Here is a 12,047-nt window from a genome sequence, read left to right on the forward strand (position 1 = left end):
TGTTTTTGTCTATGTTGGATGTTTGTCGAATTGTTGGCCTGTTGTGTTTTATTTAGCTTATTGTATTTTTTTTATTTTTTATGAATTGTTATTGTTCTATAAATATGTAATTTTACTTTTATTCTTTTAGGGTGACTTTTACCATCTGTCTCGGGACTGCAGATAAAAAAAAATAGCCTTTTGGCTAACTCTGGCATATTGACTGAATTGTTTATTAATATCCCTGATATATAAAAAATACAGAAAAAGGTACAGCTTTTGATGCTTGTGTGGTTTATTGGTTTCTTTCCTCCTTTCAAGTCTGCAGTCAGTGTAAGACAAGGCAATTTCCAGTCATAGTCCGTGAAGGCGTTTGTCTGTTGGGAGAGCAGACAAGACAGGCAAGAAAAAGACAAAAAAATACCAGTGGAGACGACTCTCTGCAAGTGTCCTGCGGTTATGACAAGCTGTGTAACTCTGACCACCAATTAGTGCCGATCCCCCCTTCCTGATGCTCGTCCATGAGTGGATTGGTTGGCTAATTGATTAGCTGTTTCAGCAAAACTGATAACGGTTGGTCTTCACCAGAGGCTGCTCCTCTTCCTCGTGGTCACAAGACTGATCACAGGGCCTGTCACAGTACTTGGGCTCGTCCACCGCCTCACCCTCTGTGACTTGCATCTGCACATTCTGGTAGATTATCTGTAGAGAAGCATTCGATGGCGTCACCAGAGGCAAGAAAGCCAAAATTCTTGGCTTTTTTGGAATATCATCAGTTGTCCGATTGTGAGTACCTCTGTTTGGCAGCACAGCTAAATCTGGTGTGACTTTAGGGTGATTAAATAAAGTAGAACTTCCCTGAGGATATTATGAGTCACGTATTACATGCTGTGTTCCGTAGTTTTGACAAAGCCAATCTGGAGTCACTCGGGGTGGGGTCGGGAAACCACGCTTTCTACGAGCTCACCTGTCCCGGCTCAGATTGATCCCCGAGTAGTAGCGCTATCATCTGAGCAATCTTGCCAAACGTCGGCCGCTCCGTCGCCTCGAGATTCCAACATATCTTCATGATCGTGTAGCTGAGAGAAAATTGAGCCATGGATAAAAATATCAATTTCACAAAAAAGAAAACATCATTGCATACGTTTCCAGGATATAAATCCAAATTAGACAACTAAGGAACAGGCTTTGGGAGGTAATGACACAGCTTGATTAGAGAGAATCATTCACTGGGACCCCTGCCCTTTCTAGACATTCTTTTGCTGTGAAATAGCAGTTACATGGCTTCAAAGCTTCACGATCATGTGGCTAACAGGCAGAACTATAGCAGATCAACAGATGATTAGGTCCTGAATCGGATTCAATCCCCTCTGTTTCCACAGAGGGGATTTTCTTAGTGGTGTAACAGCCATGCTAAATCAGGACACAATGTTCTGTCCCTGGGCCTCCCTTTTTCAGTTGGCCTGAGTTTGAAGCTCAGGCTTGCCATGATTTTAGCATTGGGGGGGTGGGGGGGGGTAGCATGTAAACTAAAGTCAGTGTTCCATGAGGATGCCACTTGTGTCAGTAATTTTACTGACACAAGTGCCCAGCTATGGAAATGGAAATGATCAGAGCTATTTACTCAATGAGCCATCGTTAAAGTTTATGTCAGGGTCTCCAGCCGCTACCGCAAGATTAATATCTCCAGAGAAATTGAATGATTACAAAACCTCCTGTAATCCTGACTGATAACAACTGATTCTCCAAACTCAAGGAGGAGGCACAGCATTTATATTGGCTGGACAAAACTATTAGGTAAAATTGTACTATGATCCAGTGGGACATCACGGATGCACAGTGGGTAGCTCTGTTGCCTCCCAACAGTTCCCTGGAGCATTTCTATGTGCCGTTTTTATTTTCTCCTCATGTCTGCATGGTTTGTCTCCGGGCTCTCCGGTTTCCTTCCACCTCCAAAAACACAAAACTTAGCTGAATTGGATACGCTAAATTGCCCATAGGCCTGAATCTGAGCGTGAATTTTTGTTTGCCTGTGTTTGGTTCCGCGGTGAGCTGGCGACTCGTCCGGTGTGTATCCCATCTCTCAGTGTAGCCAGCTGGTATAGACTCCAGCAACACCCACAACCTCTATTTCGGTTAAGCGGCTGAACACGAACGAACGAACAAAGGGTGTATCTTACATTTCAGGAGTGGAAAAGTCTGGCTGAGACATCTGGTAGCCATGCTTCACCATCTTGTAAAACCTGGAGTCCACAGCCATGCTGGGATAGGGACTCTTGCCTAATAGTGAATAGTATACTCTTATTTTAGTGCACAGATTATGGAACAAATGTGTGTATAAATGCAGGGTAAATAGACATGTGTGCAGACCAAGGGAGAAGATCTCCCACAGGAGGATGCCGTAGGACCAGACGTCACTCTGGACAGTGTAGATGCAGTTGAAGATGCTCTCTGGGGCCATCCACTTCACGGGAAGACGTGCCTACCACACAGAGAACATGTGCTTTGCCTTAAATCGAGTCTCTAAGTTGCTTAACATGAGGTGAATGTCGGATGTACTCAATGGCTCACGTTGCCTTTCACCACGTAGTTGGAGTCATTCATGATGTCACGCGCTAGACCGAAGTCACAAATCTTGGCCACTCTGTCATCAGTCAAGAGAACGTTCCTAGCAGCCACGTCTCTGTGAATACACTGCACACACACACACACACACACACACACACACACGCACACACCAGTTGTTGTTTGTGCAGACACTGTCAAGCTCTTATCCTCTTCACAAACTATTTCCATTTGAAAGGAGCATCATGTTTAAAGTGTGTACTAATCCCTTCTCAGGTAAAAACCACTCACATTTTTTGCAGCCAGAAATTCAAGGCCCTCAGCCACTTGAATGGAAAACCTCAGCAAGTCGTCGATGTCCAGCGGCCAGTTGACGGCCTCCTCACACACACAGCCTTGGTGGACATGATGTTAGTAACACATAGAATAAATGGAACCAACCTGGAGCCTGTCACCAGCATGCTGAGGTGTGCAGATTGATTTTGTGTCAGTTTCAAAAGGACCGGTTAGGGACAGGGTAAGCGTCTTACCTTGAATTGATTCAGTATTTGGAGGCTGAATGGGTCTCATTTCCAAGTAACTACTGGAGGAAGTACTTGAAATACCACTGTCACTTTTGGGTGAATGAAAACAGATAGCGGGATGTCAGCAGAACTGATACAGGAGATCGAATATTTGTCGTGACTCCTGCATCCAACGTGTGCGATGATGTACCTCCTAATGCAGCGGGTCTGATTGCAGACGTTCTTGTAGTCATTGGAGCTCCCTGTAATGTCCTGACCGTTCATGACTAAGTTCATTAACGTCTCTGCCTTCTGGCGGAGGAAGTTCAGGAGATCACCATGGCTACAGTATTCTGTGATCACAAGCACTGGTCCTGATAAGGAAACACGCCATGTTATGATTCTTTCAACAGAGGAAACATAATTTGCAAGCACACTACAAGATTTCCGAGAACTCAATGATTTTGAGTTTTCAAAGACTTTTTCATTTAAATTCATCACATGTTCTGGAAAACATGTGCAAGATGCTCCCTGACCTCCGTAGGTGCAGGCTCCCAGTAGATTGACAATGTTCTTGTGGTGTCCCAGATGACTCAGGATCTTCAGTTCAGACATCAGAGCTTCACTCTCATCCGAGTGAGCGCTGGCTGCAGGAGCACAACATAGACCGTCATCATTTTTATTGTTCCATCTGATCACAGGAAAAAGAATTAGGCTTCTGCTAAGGGATAATTTCCAGTGCCCAACGCTGAGGTGAAATAATCATCTTTCACTTAAATTTACATTGACTCACCTTTCAACATTTTTACAGCCACGCGCAATTGATCCTCATTATCGTTTCCCAGACCGTAGGCTGTGGCCTCAACAACTTTTCCAAAAGCTCCTGCACCCAGGATCTTACCTGATCAAACAGAAATACAACAAAAACTATAAATAAACAAAATGATCCACAGCCAGATTTCATATCTACTTTCTTTTAATGTTTTTATAAGATTTATTATTTGTTTTATTTTATCTAACAACTATTAATTCAGATGTGGATCAGGGTGAAAAGAAAAATTGAGGAATTGTTCCATGGTTCTAGATGGAAAGAAGCATTGCAGAAAAACGACTGAACTGACTCCCATTAAACTTTGTAGGGGGGGGTGCACAGAAATAACGACACGTGTCTTGGTGGATGTATGAGCAGAACACCACCAGTGGGTGTTCTGCTCATACATAATTACCTCCGCCAATCCGGCGGTTATGTAATCGCTGGCGTGTGTTTGAGGCTTCTTCAGTCGCTCTGAACTGAAAAAGCCTCTTGGATGAGAGGTGAAACGTCTTCGATCTAACTTGAACAAGTCCATCTGATTCTTCTTTTTTGTTCTTCATGATTTACCATGAACCTGGATAACTGAGAGCCAACACAGGCATTGCCGTCAATGGAGATTCACAATTTGTTCCTCAATATCTCGGTTGATTATTGACTGATGCTTATAGAATTTGACACAGTCGTGTAGGGTGGGGGCCTCTATCTCACCGCCGAATGTCATCCGGATCGGTTTCCAGAATGGAGTCAGTAAAACATATTTAATTTTAACATTGAAAACTCAATTTACCGATTCAAAAATCAGTTAAAAATACACATAAAATCAGATTCACTTTTTACTTTCATGGTTGGTATATAAAGCTACCAAGAACAATTTAGAACCTTTTGATGATGATCCAGATCACCATGTGGACGGTGTAAATCTAATTATGAGGGGAATGAGCTGCTCGGCGGAGGTCTGCGCTCTCTGAGCGCTTTTCTAGTTTTATAATGGCTCTTTCAGTGTAATAAATAATTTCAAGTCTTTCAGAATGTAAGCACTCACGTGTATCTGTGTAATTTCAAAATGATGCAAACCTAGCTTCAGCTTGTCTCTTGGGAACTCCCATTTCTCATTGTAAGGCAGCTGAGTGGGGTCAATGAAGATGTAATTGTTTCCGTCTCTTGCCTCAATGATCTTCCAACGGATCTCGTACCTGGGTTTCTGGAGATAAAAGTATTATAAGCAAAAACACTACAATTAAGTAGCCTATGTACATTTGGAATATTTGGATGCCTCAAATCTTCTTAAAATGAAGATTGCTGTATATTTTTTGCATTTATTTGTGCACTTTACCTGCTTGTATTTGTACAACAGGAAACCCAGTAACATAAGGAGGATGGTGAGAATGCCTGCTGTTCCCGTCAAGGTGGAAGTGAAGAACTTGTCTGCACAAGCAGAGTAATTAATATTAATTATTTGCTTTGTGTGGATTGTGTATATTGCTTGAATGTGAATAATAAGTACAAAGCACATCAACTTGTGACAGCATTCTGGAAAATTATAAACGGTGTTCCCTAAACTCACCAGAAACATCCATCGCAAAAGTGTCACTGCTGACACCGACCAGGTTGAAGGCCACACATTCCACTGTCATCCTCTGCCGGGACGGCCCCACTGTGAGCACGCTCTCCACCTCCACGGCTCCATACTCCTCCTTCTGGACCTCCACTGTTAGAGCCTGCAGAGCAACGGCCATCTGCAGCTCGCTGGTGTTTCCATTGCACCTGTCTCATTGCCACACGGACATGGTCAGACAAAAGCCCCAGACAGGAGCAAAAAATGCTTCGGTTTAGAAACTAAAGTAGATGCATTACTGACGTGGGCCGTATTCCTAAACACTGGTACCAGATGATTCTGGGAGCGGGATATCCGAACGAGGTGCAGGTGAGTGTGGTTACATTTTCCCATCTCACCACAGCAACAGGTCTCTCTGCCAGTGAAGGCAAAGAAAGACAAAGCAGCAATTATTTCATTTGAAGGGAAACACAAAATCCTTTCACAGCATCATAAACATGTAAACAGATTTGATGCGTCGTTACGCAATGTCGCTTACGATACATTTGGACTTGGAATGTGACAGATGCATTGGCCAGGTCATTCCTGGCATGAAGTGTGTATTGTCCTTGCTCCTGAGCATTCATTCTCTTCAGCCGCAAACTTGCATGATATCTATAAATAAATTAAAAAAAACAAGAGGAAGTTCTTCATGAGTTATTCTGTCATTTGAGTACAGACAGAGCTTACGCAGCAGGATAAGTTAAAAATAGAACGCCTCTTCCTTTGAGTAGTGGGTCCTATTTTTTATTTATTCATATGCACAATTAGAAGCAAAAATTATAATCATGATACAAAGGCAAATAATTTTACAGGAGAGGAAAAGAAGCTTATATAAAATCCTCACCTCTAGTACAAACTCACTAAACAGAATCAACCAATTAAAAAGAAAAAAGGAGAAACAAATTAACATAAGAATTAACATAAAAATCATTATGCTGTTTTGTTTTTTTGTTTATGCTATGACATTTTTGAACAACAAGACAGGCTGTTCTGCCCCTTGTCCTATAAAGCCTATAGCCTTTGTGTTGTTGTACCTGTTATTGTATCTGACGAGCTTGTGCTCCTGTGTGGACAGGCTGAGGGATGATGGCGTGTGCCACTTGTGCTCTGTGATGTGGGGGTACGCTTCGATGAGCACGCTGAGCTCCAAATCTTCCCCCTCGTTCACCTCAATCGAAAGACCCTTGGAAACCAAGTTAGGGGACAGCTGGGGCAGCAGCCTAATGTAGGGCTTGTCTGTTTAGAGAAACGTCCACGCAGTTCGCTGTCAGCAGTGCATGAATGCCGTCAGGCGCTTTTCACTGTGACTGTCTCCATGTCTCACCTACAACCAGCAGGTACGTCATCGAACTGTTCACCCCGGCTTCATTAGTGCCGATGCAGGAAATGTTTCCCGTGTCGCCGAGGTCCACAGCAGAGATGGTCAGTATGCTCTGTATATCGAGGCGATTTTCTCCATTAGAGCGAACCCGCTCCTCTATTGTTACTTTCTGAGGCCAAACAGAAGTGATGAAAAAAAAATGAGAGGTGAAATCAGAGCGATTATTACAACTCTCAAAATGCTTCATACTGACCGACTTGGTGGTGTACGTCCATGTGACGTTGTAGTTGAAGTTGGGATTGTGCGTATTGCAACGAATCTTGAGTTCCTCCCCAACAATCCGCACATATTCATCCGACTCCAGGAAGACATATGGGGGGAAACGAAGCTCTACAGCATGAGAAATGTATAAATGAGTATTTAAATCGATGCACATAGCAATTCAAATAAATGACAGCTTTGGGCAATCATCTCCAATAACCGAGAGGTCTCACTCTGGATGATGTTTATAGAAAAGATCTTGGAAGTCTTTTCCACTCCGCCGACCTTGGCTGTGCAGACGTAGTCGGCAGTGAAGCTGGGTTGGAGGTTGTGGATGAGAATACCACGGTGAGGGTAAACTGTGACGTTCATCCTCGGCGGCACAGTGGTGCCGTTTTCCATGCGGAGGCCCAGGTCTGTGGCCTCTGGGTCGGTCAGCAGGCAAGGCAACAGGTAGTCCTCGCCCTCTTTGCTTACCACCTGCAGGGACGTACTGCTGGTCCAGAACACACGGTTTGGATCTAGCAAAGTGAGGGGTAGTGTAAATCTATTAAGTTATAGAGGAGCATGTGTGCTGTGGAAAATAAGCAGAACCAACAGAAGCGCAGACAATGAAAACCTGGTGTTTGGTGCGCTCACAGCTTTCAGGGCTCACCTTTTACGTACACATGCACTGAGGAGGTCACTCCATGATACTGAGACCCAGCAGTGTAATAGCAGTTGTATGTTCCAGTGAATTCCGCAGAGGGCCGTTGCACCTTGAAGGTGCGGATGTTTCCACTGAGTTTGGACACGTAGCGTCTGTGTTTAGTTAGCCTCGTTCTCCAGTTTACAGGCCCATCGCCCTCGCACTGCAGAGTTAGAGCAGTCCCAGCTCTGACCACCACCTCAGAAGTCTTCAAGACTTGAGAGTTTAACCTGATCACAGGACGCCTCCATTCCACTGAGAATGAACGCAAATATGACACAAAGCATTTATTGACATTTTAGACATTAGAAAAAAGCATACAAAGGAAAGCAGGATTAACCTAGAAAAGCATTCGGAGAGTACAAACCTCTGCCGAGGCACAATAAATGAATAAATATCCCGGTCATGCATGATAAAATTCCCTCATAATTAGATTTACACCGTCCACATGGTGATCTGGATCATCATCAAACGGTTCTAAATTGTTCTTTATCAGAGTTTATGTGTATTTTTAACTGATTTTTGAATCCATAAATGCTGTTTTCAATGTAAAAATGCTTTTTGCTTGACAGTTCATATCGGACCCCTTTATGACTGTAATTTTTGATGAGTGAACTGAATGCACATTTGTTGCATTCAACAATTAACCAACAAATTCCCTTTTGGGCCCCAATAATCCACCATAAAGCAGAGCTAATTTACTCATCTCGAATCAATCGGGGGAAAAAATAACTTTTATGTGCTTACATACAAATACATGACATTGCAATTTGATGCGTGTCGGGTGATGTGGTGTTTAGAGCCAAGATCAACGTAGCCAAACAGATAAACCATAATTAGTTGTGACCTAAAAACAACTCATGATTCTGCAGACGATTACCCTGCTACCCTGTATGTATGCAGGGTGCCATGAAGTCAATAGTGCTTTATACAATTTAACTTTTTTGTCCTCTTTTTTTTTAACAGTTCTCTATCGTGAATTGTTCCATTCATTTTAAATTGTGGATTACATTTAAATGTATAGAAGGTTTTAAAACTAAGCAGAGTGTATACAGAAAAAAAATAAATTTAAAAGCTGTAGATTTAATAATCAGCATTTGTCTGCCTTTACCTGGAGCGGCAGCGGCCACAATCCCGATCAGCAGAGTGAGGCAGAACTGCATCCTGGATTGACTTCAAACCTGGAGTTTGAATGCTGATGCTTGCCTGCTCTATGAAGCAGAGGAATGAGACAAAACTGCATCTCAAGTTGCCCGGCAACTCATTCCTCACATTAAATATTATCTACAATATGATGATCAGAGCCGGTTTACTCATAAAAAATGAATCTACGCAGGAGAAACATCTTCTTCGTGGACTCATGACTCATTTCCAATGTACCCACCTGTCGGTATCTTCAGCCAAACTGATGGTGCATGAAACTTCCTAGGTTTGATCTTCAGGGCAGAATCTAGAGTCTCCTCTTACCTTTCTGTTCTCTTCTGCCCTTCTTCTCCCTTCTGCTTGTTTATGGTCTCACACAGCAAACAAGAAGAGGTGGGTGGAGTATCGAGGGAGCTCTGAGTGAGTGTGTGTGTGTGTGTGTGTGTGTGTGTGTCTGATCTGCATTTCACACGTGACAGTTTAATGTCCCTTTGGCAATTTGCCACAGAATGGCACAGTTCTCCCGGGCCATCTTTCAGACTTGGATTTCATCGTTTCTACAGCACAACACACACCCAACCAGAGATCAACATCACGTAAGGACAACAACACAACAAAACAATTGTAACACACACTGACAGACAGCAGAACACACTCGGGCCTGTTTATCAGGCCCTGCTTGCTAAGGCCCCGTTGACTGCAGGGATCAGGCTTCTCTCTAAATAAGCTCGCACCCCAAGGACACAATGATGAGGTGGTGGTTGAACTATCGATTTAAAGCATGCTATGGCACCATGGTTTAGTTCTGTGAGTATTAGTTATAGAATAACTGTAATGGTAGTGGTTTGTGCGAGTTAGTTGCGGTTGGCAACAGATGAAAATTAATGTTACACTTGGAAGATGCTTTGATGCAGCAGGAGGCGTCACAGATTGAGGCGGGCCTGTGTTTTTTCCCACACACTAACTTCTCCTGTCTTCCGGAGCCTTCTCCTGCAATCAGTTCATTCCGATCACCTGTGCTCCTGTCATCACCTGCAACTCGTCTCCCATTTAGTCTCCGGCCAGGCCACGCCTCACTGCCAGATTGTTAGTGATGATTCCTACCTTCCAGCGTTCCGAATTGACCTCTGGTTTTTTGACCCTGCCTGATTCCTGCATTCTGTCTGCCTGTCTATTCTGACTATTGGTGAACTCTGTCTGCCCCTATCCTGATTTGTCTGCGGCTTTGCGCTGACTACCCGGTAACGAAGAATAAAGCTCAGTTTCTGGATTTCCCTTCTGCTGTCGCGGGTTTGGGTTCTGCCTTGGTCCTTGCCTCGGAAAAATTACTAAGCAGAAAAAGAATGTTATGAGAACCATTTAATTCATGAGATACAAAAGATTCGTACGTCAGTCGCTCCTATGATAGTACTTTTATTGTCACATTTACAACATAGAAGTTGGCAGATAAAAAAATACATTTGTAAACGTTAAATTCTTTGGTACCATAGATTGTGATACAGTGAACTTGTGCATTTTAAATTGCTACAGAAAATGACAGTATGGTGTTTAGTGGCGTATGTGTGGAGGATGAATCACTGTATAAGTGAATGTTATGCAACGTACCAGAGGACTAAAAATATCTTTACATTTATACATAGAGCTAGCTATGTTGCATTTTGTTTGAACAGTAGCCCTTAATGTAGTAAGCAACAAGGCAATCCTGTCTTCACTCATGCACATGTTCCATTTGTACTATGGCAGTAAACCACTATTTATTATCACTTCTGAGTATCCTCTCATTTACCGCACCACATCCAATGTGTGAGTAATCAATAACATGATAGATCAAAAGCTGATTTATTGTTTCTGTCTGTAAAGCTAGTAAATGATCAGTATGGGAGAGCTGTTCATCTGGACTGTACTTCACATTGGTAGTTATGTATTTTTAGCCTTTACGGTATGCATTGTAAATCAATAATACAAGCTGTTTTTACAACATGTAAATCATTTCAGTATTTTTTTTTTCTTGCTGCATAGAGATACAAAAATACTTTTATTTGGGAATTAGAATAAGTCTTAAAATAAAATTCTCTATTTCAAGATGTAGCTGAGCAATTCTTTTGAATTTGAGGACAAGTTTTCGGATCAGATATGCAATTAAAAAGCTATTTTTTTTACTGTAAATCTGTTCACACATATCACAGCAATTTGGTGGAAATCAAATGAAGACTCAATGATTGAACAATATCCTGAAATGTTAAGGAGAACGTAAATAAATTGTAACAGAGCATTCATTCTATCCTTCATTCCACTGTATCCGCAACAGGGCCGCGGGTTGTGCTGGAGGCTATCCCAGCAGTCTACGGGCTAGAGGCGGGGTACACCCTGGACAAGACGCCGGTTCATTGCAGGGCCACACATAGACAGACAATCATTAACACACACACTCACACCTACGGACAATTTAGTGTAATCAATTCAACTACGTTGCATGTTTTTGCTGGTGGGAGAACCCGGAGAACCCGGAGAGAACTCCTCACAGAAAGGCCCCAAGTTGGATTTGAACCTGTAACATTCTCGCTGTGATGCAACAGGGCTACCACGGTACTGTTGCCCTCATGTAGAGCAATATATATAAAAAATTCAATAAGAAGCATAAACTGCTATGAGTGTTTCTCCCAAAGGCACTGGTTATTTCTAAGAGGCTTCAGCGTATTGCAATATTCATGCTTTGATCCTCCTTTTTAATGTGAAGTAGTGTAAATATGCGCTTCTTAACCCTTTAAAGCCCGATAATTGTCAGAACACTAAAACATTTTGAAATGGAACCTTCTAACAAATTTGTCAAAAAAAAAAAAAAAGCCATACATTTTTATTAAGTGCTCTAATATGGGGCGATGGTGGCGCAGGTGGTTGAGAGGGTCGTCCTGTGATCGAGAGGTTGGCGGCTCGATTCCTGGCTGAGGCACATGTGTACACTGTCGTTGTGTCCTTAGGCAAGACACTTCACCCACATTGCCTGGGCGCATGCGCACGCGGCGACCAGCAGCAGACTACAGTTAGAAGGTGTAACTGCTGTAAACCAAATTGCCCTCCGAGGGACAAATCAATAAAAAGTATTTAGTATTTAAAAATATATATATGTAACTTTTGCAAAATCCTGAAAAGCCATGTGTATCTAATATGATACATTT

At 42.7% G+C, this 12,047-nt stretch overlaps 1 protein-coding gene across 1 annotated transcript; it reads right to left on the bottom strand.

The window, feature by feature from the left end:
• Positions 1 to 534: 534 nt before the first annotated feature.
• On the bottom strand, positions 535 to 8,891 carry LOC137894577 (macrophage colony-stimulating factor 1 receptor 1-like). The gene is made up of 21 exons (XM_068740011.1): positions 8,840 to 8,891; positions 7,696 to 7,983; positions 7,274 to 7,561; positions 7,033 to 7,169; positions 6,783 to 6,948; positions 6,493 to 6,694; positions 5,955 to 6,070; positions 5,720 to 5,831; positions 5,426 to 5,625; positions 5,195 to 5,286; positions 4,936 to 5,062; positions 3,841 to 3,948; positions 3,584 to 3,694; positions 3,259 to 3,421; positions 3,075 to 3,157; positions 2,836 to 2,939; positions 2,551 to 2,673; positions 2,350 to 2,461; positions 2,160 to 2,259; positions 947 to 1,058; positions 535 to 681 (listed from the first exon to the last, which is right to left on the bottom strand). The coding sequence occupies exons 1-21, from the start codon at positions 8,889 to 8,891 to the stop codon at positions 535 to 537; spliced, it is 2,943 nt and encodes a 980-aa protein (XP_068596112.1).
• Positions 8,892 to 12,047: the final 3,156 nt, after the last annotated feature.

This window comes from Brachionichthys hirsutus, chromosome 6 (assembly GCF_040956055.1).
Source record: "Brachionichthys hirsutus isolate HB-005 chromosome 6, CSIRO-AGI_Bhir_v1, whole genome shotgun sequence".
NCBI classification, from domain to species: Eukaryota; Metazoa; Chordata; class Actinopteri; order Lophiiformes; family Brachionichthyidae; genus Brachionichthys; species Brachionichthys hirsutus.

Coding starts and splice junctions, on each gene's coding strand:
- LOC137894577 (XM_068740011.1), bottom strand. CDS start 8,891: ATGCAGTTCTGCCTCACTCTGCTGATCGGGATTGTGGCCGCTGCCGCT. Junction 7,170..7,273: donor TTCTATAAACATCATCCAGA/GTGAGACCTCTC, acceptor CTCATGCTGTAG/AGCTTCGTTTCCCCCCATAT. Junction 3,949..4,935: donor AAGAGACAAGCTGAAGCTAG/GTTTGCATCATT, acceptor CTGTTTGATCAG/GTAAGATCCTGGGTGCAGGA.